Source organism: Uranotaenia lowii, chromosome 2 (genome assembly GCF_029784155.1).
Source record: "Uranotaenia lowii strain MFRU-FL chromosome 2, ASM2978415v1, whole genome shotgun sequence".
NCBI classification, from domain to species: domain Eukaryota; kingdom Metazoa; phylum Arthropoda; class Insecta; order Diptera; family Culicidae; genus Uranotaenia; species Uranotaenia lowii.
This window is the reverse complement of record NC_073692.1, coordinates 112,214,719-112,227,973: the sequence shown is the minus strand read 5'-3', so window position 1 is coordinate 112,227,973 and position 13,255 is coordinate 112,214,719. Positions and strand designations below refer to the sequence as shown.

Genomic DNA, 13,255 nt, shown 5'->3' with positions numbered 1-13,255 from the left:
ATGACAAAAATGACAAAAATGACAAAAATGACAAAAATGACAAAAATGACAAAAATGACAAAAATGACAAAAATGACAAAAATGACAAAAATGACAAAAATGACAAAAATGACAAAAATGACAAAAATGACAAAAATGACAAAAATGACAAAAATGACAAAAATGACAAAAATGACAAAAATGACAAAAATGACAAAAATGACAAAAATGACAAAAATGACAAAAATGACAAAAATGACAAAAATGACAAAAATGACAAAAATGACAAAAATGACAAAAATGAAAAATGACAAAAATGACAAAAATGACAAAAATGACAAAAATGACAAAAATGACAAAAATGACAAAAATGACAAAAATGACAAAAATGACAAAAATGACAAAAATGACAAAAATGACAAAAATGACAAAAATGACAAAAATGACAAAAATGACAAAAATGACAAAAATGACAAAAATGACAAAAATGACAAAAATGACAAAAATGACAAAAATGACAAAAATGACAAAAATGACAAAAATGACAAAAATGACAAAAATGACAAAAATGACAAAAATGACAAAAATGACAAAAATGACAAAAATGACAAAAATGACAAAATGACAAAAAGTGACAAAAATGACAAAAATGACAAAAATGACAAAAATGACAAAAAATGACAAAAATGACAAAAATGACAAAAATGACAAAAATGACAAAAATGACAAAAATGACAAAAATGACAAAAATGACAAAAATGACAAAAATGACAAAAATGACAAAAATGACAAAAATGACAAAAATGACAAAAATGACAAAAATGACAAAAATGACAAAAATGACAAAAATGACAAAAATGACAAAAATGACAAAAATGACAAAAATGACAAAAATGACAAAAATGACAAAAATGACAAAAATGACAAAAATGACAAAAATGACAAAAATGACAAAAATGACAAAAATGACAAAAATGACAAAAATGACAAATATGACAAAAATGACAAAAATGACAAAAATGACAAAAATGACAAAAATGACAAAAATGACAAAAATGACAAAAATGACAAAAATGACAAAAATGACAAAAATGACAAAAATGACAAAAATGACAAAAATGACAAAAATGACAAAAATGACAAAAATGACAAAAATGACAAAAATGACAAAAATGACAAAAATGACAAAAATGACAAAAATGACAAAAATGACAAAAATGACAAAAATGACAAAAATGACAAAAATGACAAAAATGACAAAAATGACAAAAATGACAAAAATGACAAAAATGACAAAAATGACAAAAATGACAAAAATGACAAAAATGACAAAAATGACAAAAATGACAAAAATGACAAAAATGACAAAAATGACAAAAATGACAAAAATGACAAAAATGACAAAAATGACAAAAATGACAAATATGACAAATATGACAAAAATGACAAATATGACAAAAATGACAAAAATGACAAAAATGACAAAAATGACAAAAATGACAAAAATGACAAAAATGACAAAAATGACAAAAATGACAAAAATGACAAAAATGACAAAAATGACAAAAATGACAAAAATGACAAAAATGACAAAAATGACAAAAATGACAAAAATGACAAAAATGACAAAAATGACAAAAATGACAAAAATGACAAAAATGACAAAAATGACAAAAATGACAAAAATGACAAAAATGACAAAAATGACAAAAATGACAAAAATGACAAAAATGACAAAAATGACAAAAATGACAAAAATGACAAAAATGACAAAAATGACAAAAATGACAAAAATGACAAAAATGACAAAAATGACAAAAATCACGAAAATCATAAAAATGACAAAAATGACAAAAATGACAAAAATGACAAAAATGACAAAAATGACAAAAATGACAAAAATGACAAAAATGACAAAAATGACAAAAATGACAAAAATGACAAAAATGACAAAAATGACAAAAATGACAAAAATGACAAAAATGACAAAAATGACAAAAATGACAAAAATGACAAAAATGACAAAAATGACAAAAATGACAAAAATGACAAAAATGACAAAAATGACAAAAATGACAAAAATGACAAAAATGACAAATATGACAAAATGACAAAAATGACAAAAATGACAAAAATGACAAAAATGACAAAAATGACAAAAATGACAAAAATGACAAAAATGACAAAAATGACAAAAATGACAAAAATTACAAAAATGACAAAAATGACAAAAATGACAAAAATGACAAAAATGACAAAAATGACAAAAATGACAAAAATGACAAAAATGACAAAAATGACAAAAATGACAAAAATGACAAAAATGACAAAAATGACAAAAATGACAAAAATGACAAAAATGACAAAAATGACAAAAATGACAAAAATGACAAAAATGACAAAAATGACAAAAATGGCAAAAATGACAAAAATGACAAAAATGACAAAAATGACAAAAAATGACAAAAATGACAAAAATGACAAAAATGACAAAAATGACAAAAATGACAAAAATGACAAAAATGACAAAAATGACAAAAATGACAAAAATGACAAAAATCACGAAAATGACAAAAATGACAAAAATGACAAAAATGACAAAAATGACAAAAATGACAAAAATGACAAAAATGACAAAAATGACAAAAATGACAAAAATGACAAAAATGACAAAAATGACAAAAATGATAAAAATGACAAAAATGACAAAAATAACAAAAATGACAAAAATGACAAAAATGACAAAAATGACAAAAATGACAAAAATGACAAAAATGACAAAAATGACAAAAATGACAAAAATGACAAAAATGACAAAAATGACAAAAATGACAAAAATGACAAAAATGACAAAAATGACAAAAATGACAAAAATGACAAAAATGACAAAAATGACAAAAATGACAAAAATGACAAAAATGACAAAAATGACAAAAATGACAAAAATGACAAAAATGACAAAAATGACAAAAATGACAAAAATGACAAAAATGACAAAAATGACAAAAATGACAAAAATGACAAAAATGACAAAAATGACAAAAATGACAAAAATGACAAAAATGACAAAAATGACAAAAATGACAAAAATGACAAAAATGACAAAAATGACAAAAATGACAAAAATGACAAAAATGACAAAAATGAAAAAAATGACAAAAATGACCAAAATGACAAAAATGACAAAAATGACAAAAATGACAAAAATGACAAAAATGACAAAAATGACAAAAATGACAAAAATGACAAAAATGACAAAAATGACAAAAATGACAAAAATGACAAAAATGACAAAAATGACAAAAATGACAAAAATGACAAAAATGACAAAAATGACAAAAATGACAAAAATGACAAAAATGACAAAAATGACAAAAATGACAAAAATGACAAAAATGACAAAAATGACAAAAATGACAAAAATGACAAAAATGACAAAAATGACAAAAATGACAAAAATGACAAAAATGACAAAAATGACAAAAATGACAAAAATGACAAAAATGACAAAAATGACAAAAATGACAAAAATGACAAAAATGACAAAAATGACAAAAATGACAAAAATGACAAAAATGACAAAAATGACAAAAATGACAAAAATGACAAAAATGGCAAAAATGACAAAAATGACAAAAATGACAAAAATGACAAAAATGACAAAAATGACAAAAATGACAAAAATGACAAAAATGACAAAAATGACAAAAATGACAAAAATGACAAAAATGACAAAAATGACAAAAATGACAAAAATGACAAAAATGACAAAAATGACAAAAATGACAAAAATGACAAAAATGACAAAAATGACAAAAATGACAAAAATGACAAAAATGACAAAAATGACAAAAATGACAAAAATGACAAAAATGACAAAAATGACAAAAATGACAAAAATGACAAAAATGACAAAAATGACAAAAATGACAAAAATGACAAAAATGACAAAAATGATAAAAATGACAAAAATGACAAAAATGACAAAAATGACAAAAATGACAAAAATTACAAAAATTACAAAAATTACAAAAATGACAAAAATTACAAAAATTACAAAAATGACAAAAATGACAAAAATGACAAAAATGACAAAAATGACAAAAATTACAAAAATGACAAAAATGACAAAAATGACAAAAATGACAAAAATGACAAAAATGACAAAAATGACAAAAATTACAAAAATTACAAAAATTACAAAAATTACAAAAATGACAAAAATGACAAAAATGACAAAAATGACAAAAATGACAAAAATGACAAAAATGACAAAAATGACAAAAATGACAAAAATGGCAAAAATGACAAAAATGACAAAAATGAAAAAAATGACAAAAATGACAAAAATGAAAAAAAAAATGACAAAAATGACAAAAATGACAAAAATGACAAAAATGACAAAAATGATAAATTGACAAAAATGACAAAAATGACAAATAAACGACTACCGGAAACAATAAGTCTGTTCAATGAAGTCTGAGTTCAATGGATTGACAGTTGATAACCTGTCTTTTTCCAATTGACTTCGACCGATTTTGACCGACAGAAATTTGAATTGCAGATTGGTTATGATACCAATCTCTATATTATAGAAACGAAAAAGCAAACAAGAATCTTTTTCCGCCTAATGTATAATTTTTTCAGACTAATAAACACTCGCGCAGAATGAAATAACTCAAAAAATAAGTAGTGAAACATTTCGTAAAATACAGTTATTCCTTAACTTTTCAAGTGCTAAAAACAAAATGACAGACTGCCAACCACTTATGAGATGCTATCCTCTCCACAAATTGATCTTTTGCGTGAACTCTCAAAAGAACCAAGTGTTAAAAACCACATCATATGGCCCGGACGAAAGTTTCCCATGGTCATGAAACAACTTCACTGCGGAATCAATTTCGAGAAACTTTTCGGCAACACTTGTTCCTGTTTCTCCGTTAAAATTGCTCCAAACTATTTGGCCAAGGCTATTCGGTCCATTGCTGGTCCATCAGCATGCACTGCAAGTCTTCTTGCGTGCGTCCGCGTCCATCGTCGACGAAAGGGGAAACTTTCCTCCGGCCGGATACCAAAAACTAAACACCAGCTACAAAGCGACCCCAGAGTAGAAGTTAAATAATGAGCAATGTGCGCTCACACTATAGCCAGATGCCTAGCTAGTCAGAGTTTTCTAGGATCTAGGATTCAGCTTCTAGTAGAATGTAGCTTAGCTCGTATAGGCATACAAAGCCAAAAAAAAGAGTTGGTCAGAAAAATTAATATTTAAATAATAGTGGGCACATTTGGAGCGCGGAAGTTTTGCAATATGCCACGATAGAGCGCTCGCTTATGAAAATGCATATTGAAAACTAAATGTAAAAGAATATATCCCGGTCGAATGCCCGGATTTGAGCAGGATTTAATAACATTTTTTGCAAAATTTTGACCAAAACAAAGGAAGGAAGGAAGGAAAATAATTGAAAATAAGACTTGAAATTAAAATTTTTTTCATCAGTCCCAAAAAAGGCTGAATAGCTTCGTTTTTAGCTCAATCGTGAGCCTTGAAGATATCGATAATGACCTAAATTTTCAGCTATGTAATAAAGGCGTCCTTCAAAAAGCTTAGCAAGCCTTTAAGAGCCCGTCTTATAGAACTTTTGTTAACTTGAATTGCGCTTTAGTTTTAGTAACCCCTCAAATAAGGAGTCTCTCTAGGATCCCTTGGCTAGTGAACAGTAGACAATGTGCAACTCGAGACCCCATACACCCAACCTTCGGATAGTGGTCATATCACCTCTTGTCTGCAACTCCGATTCTCTACCTCCCCGTGGTGCTAGCTGGGGTGCGAGCAACCTTAGCGGAGATCGGGTACCCAACCCCGGTGGATGCTATGGTCGCATGCAGACTGAATTAGGGGGCTTTGTACGCGTCTGTTCTTCATGTCAGGGGCGGCGTGCGGAGTGCAACAACGTCCTGGTGGTGTTCGGGACCCAAAACAGCAACATCACGACGGTCCTCCTGCGAGATAGTGGGGTTAGCTGCGGGCCTTGCGAGCCTGTGACTACAAAAAACATAAGCAACGAACAACGAACAACAAATTTCGGATGAAAATCGGCAAAGACCCACGCGACGAAAAGGGACTAGTGATTGGAAACTTGGAACATGGAACTGCCGATCTTTAAATCTTGTGGGCAGTACTCACGTGCTCTCCAACGAAATGAAGAGCCGCAAATTCGACATCGTAGCGCTGCAGGAGGTATGCTGGAAGGGCTCCACGGTACGAACGTACCCAGATGGTCGTGCCATCTACCAGAGCTACGGCAACACACACGAGCTAGGAACAGCTTTTATAGTGATGGGAAAGATGCAAAAGCGCGTGATCGGGTGGTGGCCGATCAACTCACGAATGTGCCGGTTGAGAATCAAGGGCCGGTTCTTCAACATCAGCATCATCAACGTGCACAGCCCTCACCTCGGAAGTACCGGTGACGACAAAGACGAATTCTACGCGCAGCTGGAGCGTGAATACGACCGTTGCCCAAAACATGATAAGATCGTCATCGGGGATTTCAATGCTCAGGTCGGCCAGGAGGAGGAATTCAAACCGACAATTGGAAGGTTCAGTGCGCATCAGCTGACCAACGAAAACGGCCTCAGACTTATTGATTTCGCCGCCTCCAAACGAATGGCCGTACGTAGTACCTTTTTTCAGCACCGCCTACCACACAAGTACACCTGGAGATCACCGAACCAAACGTAATCACAGATCGACCACGTTTTGATTGACAGCCGGCACTTCTCGGACATCATCGACGTCAGATCATGTCGAGGCGCCAACATCGAGTCAGACCATTATCTGGTGATGATGAAGATGCGCCCAAAACTCTCCGTAGTGAACAACACACGAAACCGGTGCCCACCTCGGTTAAATATCGCACGACTGAAGCAACTTGAGGTCGCGGCAGACTACGCGCAATCGAACGAAGCAGCGCTGCCGGCAGAGGGCGAGCTTGACGAAGCCCCTCTCGAGGATTGTTGAGATACTATCAAGACAGCCATCAACAGTGCTGCGGAGAACGTCATCGGTTATGTGGAGCGATCTCGACGGAACGACAAAGAGGCACCCGTCGGAATGTGGAAAATCACCGACAGCGGAAGAGGCAGCGAGTCCGACTTTTCCAGGAGAAAAAGCGCAGCCTGGAGGAGGAGGAGCTCGAGGAGCTGGAGCAGCTGCATCGTTTCTAAGAAACACGGAAGTTCTATCCGAAATTCAACGCATCCTGCAAAGGCTTCGTGCCGCAAGACGAAATGTGCCAGGATAAGGACGGGGGTATGCTGACGGACAATTGTGAGGTGATCAAAAGGTGGAAGCAGCACTTCGATGAACACCTGAACGGCGCACATGCAGGAGATCAAGACGGTGGGGGAAGGTACATCGCCGGCGTAGCCAACGACGAAGAGGAGCCCCTCCCAACGATGAGTGAAGTTAAGGAAGCCATTCGCCAGCTGAATAGAAACAAGTCGGCTGGGAAGGATGGCATCGCAGCTGAACTCATCGAAATGGGCCCGGACAAGTTGGCCGATTGCCTACACCGGTTGATAGTCCGGATCTGGGACATAGAACAGCTACCGGAGGAGTGGAAGGAGGGGGTAATATGCCCCATCTACAAGAAGTGCGACAAATTGAACTGTGAGAACTACCGAGCGATCACTGTCCTCAATGCCGCCTACAAAGTGTTGTCCCAAATCCTACTCCGCCGCCTAACGCCACAAGCAAACAGATTCGTGGGAAGTCATCAGGCCGGCTTTATGGAGGGACGGTCTACGACGGACCAGATATTTACATTACGGCAAATCCTCCAAAAATGCCGTGAACACCAAGTCCCTACGCACCATCTTTTCATCGACTTCAAAGCCGCATAGGACACGATCGACCGTAACGAGCTATGGAAAATCATGGACGAGAACGGCTTTTCCGGGAAGCTGATCAGACTGATCAAGGCGACGATGGATGGAACGCAGTGCTGTGTGCAGATATCGGGTGAATTGTCGAGTTCATTCAAATCGCGCATGGGGCTTCGACAAGGTGATGGTCTATCCTGCATGATGTTCAACGTGGCGCTAGAAGGTGTTATTCGACGAGCGGTGGGCGAAATGCGGGGCACGATTTTCAACAGATCCAGTCAACTTATCTGCTTTGCCGATGACATTGATATAATCGGCAGATCATCTGCGCCGGTGGAGGAGATCTACCGCAAACTGAAACGCGAAGCCGGAAGGATTGGGTTGATGATTAATACGTTCAAGACGAAGTACATGCTGGCCTGCGGATCTAAACCGACCGAACCCGCTTGTCCAGTAATAACAAGGTCACGATCAATGACACCAGCCGTGAGATCCGGAGGCGAATAATCAGCGGAAGTCGTGCCTACTATGGACTCCACAAGCAACTACGGTCGAGAAGACTTAGCCCTCGCACGAAGTGTCGATTAGACTGGCCCATAACAAAAAAAATCTTTATATTCCACGCGGCACCCCCTAGGTTGGTGCCTTTAGGTGAAAAAATGACTTTCTGAAAGTTTCAGGTCATTTGATAGAAGCACGAGCTGGCGCAAAGGACTTGAAATTTGTATGAAGATTTTCGGAAAACAGTATGAAAAATCGCCATACCTTAACTCTTTGTGTTCTGAAATATGTTTCCAGTATGCTAATAAGCTCAGAATTTCAGAAATTGTAGTTCAAATAATGGCAAACAAGTTTGTAGAAGATTGTGACGCGATACGAGTTGATTGTGATGAGTTATTTTCAATGGAATGTGTGATTGTCGAATTTCTTTGATATAACGTGAACGGTGTATGGGCTAATAATCGCACTTATTTGATCGCATCGTCACACAATGAGAATAAAATATACAAAATTTGTGTCCCCGGCAAAACTGTAGCTTATTTTATAACAAATAGTTGCAACTATGCCGAGGACACAAATTTTCTATCTGTTATCTCATTGTGTTACAATGCGATCAAGTTAGTACTAATAATACACCTATAAACCGTTCACGAAATATCGATGAAATGCACATTCAATTGCAAATAACTCCTCACAGTCAACTCGTATCGCGTCACAATCTTCTACAAATTTGTTTGTCATTATTTGAACTACAATTTCTGAAATTCTGAGCTCTCTAGCATACTGGAAACATATTTTAGAAAACAAAGAGTGAAGGTATGTCGATTTTCCATACATTTTGCTGAAAATCTCCATACAAATTTCAAGTCCTTTGCGCCAGCTCGTGCTTCTGCCAAATGACCTGAAACTTTCAGAAAGTCATTTTTTCACCTAAATGCACCAATCTAGGGGGTGCCGCGTTAAAAACAATGTTGTAAAAATCATCCCATACAAATTTGGGCCAGTCTAGTGTCGATATGACGCTCATTAGATCGGTTGTTCTCTATGGGCACGAGACATGGATATTGCTCGAGGAGGACCTGCGTACACTCGGGGTATTCGAGCGACCAGTGTCAAGAACCATCTTTGGCGGCGAACAGGAGAACGGAGTGTGGAGACGAAGGATGAACCACGAGCTCGCGCGACTCTACGGCGAACCCAGTAACCAGAAGGTGGTGAAAGCTGGCCGGATACGCTGGGCGGGACCTGCTGCGAGAATTCCGGACGACTGTCCTGCAAAACAGGTGTTCGCTACGAATCCGGTAGGAACAAGACGAGCGGGGGCGCAACGAGCGAGGTGGTTAGACCAAGTGGAGCGTGATCTGGCGAACGTGGGGTGCCCGAGAAATTGGAGAACGGTTGCCATGGACCGAGTAAATTTTAGGAATTATGTTATGTCGTGAGACGGAATACTATGTAAATAAAATAAAAATCTACGATCCCTAGCTCTTCCAACTCTCAATTGTAACATTATTTCAAGTTTTTACTCATTTCTAAACATTGAGCTGTTTCCTTATTTTAATGTTTGTTTTATGAATACACTTTTCTCGTTGATTTTTTTTTAATTGATCAACCATATCATAATTCTATTAGATTTTAAACTTTTCGACTCTAAACGCTCGAATAGTCCCACTGAAGATTGGAAGAACTGCCACAACCATACTGCCAGGGGCATAGAATCCCTGGTGTTGAACTATTAGAGAAAATCACATTCGAACGGAGGGGTGTGTCGTCTATCCGGCCGAATAGAGGCAACCCTGTCCACATGAAGGCAGCTCAACCAATGTGATGAATTTTAAATGCACTATTTTCCAGTCAGGGGGAAGCAAAAGTTCTCCATGGAGTAACTGCTTCGTCAAAGACGTTCGGTTCCGCACGAACGGGCTCTAGAGCAAACTTGAAAGCTATTAAATCACCATCCTCCCCTGGAAGGCATTTTCCGGTCGTTCTCATTATTTTCCTATAAAACTTGAATGACTTCTAAGAAAATTGATTTTATTCAATTAACAACCAACCTTTTCACTATCGATTTGTTTCATCTCTGGGAGCTCTTTGTCTTTTTTGGTCTGGGAGCTTTGCCACTCCCATCAAGGGTAAACAACTAAACTGATATGTTTCAGATAACAATACGGCACTAATGAGGTAATAGCAATGCCATAAAACAATTTTATATATTAGATATATACAAAAGCAAACAGACTATCTTCTCGAGTTGACTCTAGGCACTCTAAATTTACAGTAGCAACAATATCGACAACCTTGACTTAAATCTAAACTTTTCACCGTCCCAGGGTGATTGGCTACATTACTTTTTAATTGTGGGTACTCAAGTAGGAAAGAGTAACTGCAATAGTGTCATTAAGTCTCACTGCTAGTTCGCCGATTATCTATCGGATAGCAGGCACGATAAACGAAATATTAATTTAAAACAAATATCTCAAGGTTCCCGGGCCCAAAAGGCTTCAGTTCGGCCACGCGGCCGAACATCACTCGTAGAACTTTTCAATTATATCTTTGTACTTTTGATTCACAATGTTGCGCTTGACTTTAAGCGTAGGACCTGTGAAAAGAGAATACTTGTGTTACAATGTTTGCTTGATTTACAATGTTCCCTAATACTTACCAAGTTCTCCACCGGGGATGGAAAAGTCCAACGGCAGCAAGGCAAACTTCTGGATTTTTTGCGCATTTGAAATCGCTTTAGCATTGGCACGATCGATTCCCTCCTGGATGGCTTTCAAAACCTTTGCGAGAAAAATATTACGGAAATTAACTTCAACTTTTTAACATTTCAGTCCTTATGTGACGAATCTCACCTTGGGGCACGGTCCGGCTGCCATAATTTGGCTCATTTTGGTGTGGTCCAGCCCCAGGCCCTTCATCCAGGTGATCGTATCCGGGCTGAGCTCGTCCTTCGGCTCTCCGGTGTCCAGGTTCATCACCGTCTTGAGCGTGATCAGCATCGTCAGGAATTTGCGCTTGTCTCCCACCAGGAAGGCGTTGCTCACCTGCATCAGCTCGTTTTTGACCAGGTTCTCGACGTGCACTGGTGGAATGTTTTCACCACCGGCCGTGATGATAAGCTCCTGGAAGGGACAAAACAGCATGAGTTCAATAGTACTGAGTTTATAATTCCAAGCAGATTGTTTTGGCAAAATTATTGTAAATTTCACTATTACGACTTGAGAGCCAAATTTGCTTTCATTTTGTCCGACACAAGTTGGTACAAAGTAACAAAAACGACTTTTAAAGTTCTTTGGAGCATATACACGTTTAAAGTTATTGGCACGAATAAAACTGTCTCAAAAAATTAACTCACCTTAATTCTACCGGTAATATAGATGAATCCTTGATCATCAATGTACCCCACATCTCCCGAGTGCAGCCAACCTTCGTCGTCCAGCGCTTCCCGGGTTTTGGTTTCCTCCCCGGCGTAACCCATCAGAATGTGACGGCCCCGCATGCAAATTTCCCCATGGCCGCGCTCGTCCGGTTTGTCAATTTTGGTCTCCACTCCGCCAAGACTTTTACCGATGGTGGCAAAGTTATAATTATCGGCCGTGGTCAAAGAGTGGGCTCCACAAGTTTCCGACATGCCGAACGCCTCCATGATTGGCAGATCAAGACTCATGAAATATTTTTTCGTTTCCGGATCCATCGGTGCGGCCGCAGTCGCCAGGGTCATGCAGCGGCTCAACCCTAGCGCGTCCTTTACTTTCGAGAGCAAAAAGTTACGCACAAAGCGGTACTGCAACGAATTGGTCGGTTTTCTGGCAATGAGGATGAATTGAAAAATTTGTCATAAGCAAAAAAGAAACAAAATTCCAATAACCTACCCTTCCATGGCATTCAGATGATGCTGCAGGGTAACGCTTTTGGCCCATCCGGCTATCATTTTCCGAGCCGTTCCACTTTGGGCCCCCACTGACATCATTTTCTCTTGAATTTTCTCGTAAACTCTCGGTACGGCCAACATCCGAGTGGGACGCGCCTCCTGCAGTGTGTTAACCAGGGTACCCTTCATGGCGTCCTTATCGGCAAAATATACGGTACAGGCGAACTGGAGGGACAGGAAAATGTCCACCATCTGGGCTGCGATGTGACTCAGCGGCAGAAACGATACCAGCACTTCCTTGCCGTACTGGATCTGGTCCAACCGTTTGCCAATAGTGTACGAATCCCACGTCAGGCTATCGTGCGACATCATGACGCCCTTCGGATTGCCAACGGTGCCGGACTAGAGATGAAATTCGATTTAGGCTTCCGCATTCCACTAATTTGTGTGTGTGGTGCAGAAAAATGGGCCAAAACCCAACAACACTTACCGTGTAAACCAGGCAGCAGCATCGGTTTATGGCGATGTCATCCAGGCGTTTTTGGAACTCTTCCTCCACATCGTCCGTGTCCATTTCTTCTACCTCCGACCACTGGAATCAAATAAAAATTGTAAAAATAAATCAAAAATGCTGAATTGCCTAATGAAGATTGTCTAACAACTAGTTTTATTAGCCCATTTACTTTAACAAAGTTTTAATGTGCCGAGTGCATCTATAAACTAAATATTTTACTAGGATTTTAGAGAAAGGGCCGTAATAGTAGGAAGGGAAAAAATAACAAAAGGGTCATATTCAACAACAGTTTTTATTGGAGTCCGGTGTACAGAGGCATGACTCCATACAAAGCCTAGCAAAGCAAAAAAGATCTTGTAAATGTGAAAAAAACATGTATGTAGGTACACCCACAAATCAAACTTTACTCCAATAATGACCTTTCTTGGAGGTGGAATTATCGTCATAAGATTCTCTGCCGGACCGGCACTAACTAGCTTTCTCATTGCTGGCATTGTCCT

The 13,255-nt window shown here is 37.4% G+C and overlaps 1 protein-coding gene across 1 annotated transcript; it reads right to left on the bottom strand.

Annotated features, from left to right (window-relative positions):
- Positions 1–10,384: 10,384 nt before the first annotated feature.
- On the bottom strand, positions 10,385–12,855 carry LOC129745658 (very long-chain-fatty-acid--CoA ligase bubblegum-like). The gene is made up of 6 exons (XM_055738915.1): positions 12,732–12,855; positions 12,243–12,643; positions 11,726–12,176; positions 11,223–11,492; positions 11,030–11,150; positions 10,385–10,966 (listed from the first exon to the last, which is right to left on the bottom strand). Exons 1-6 carry the CDS (start codon positions 12,813–12,815, stop codon positions 10,893–10,895), a joined length of 1,401 nt encoding a protein of 466 aa, XP_055594890.1. The 5' UTR covers positions 12,816–12,855; the 3' UTR covers positions 10,385–10,892.
- Between the last annotated feature and the right edge of the window lie 400 nt (positions 12,856–13,255).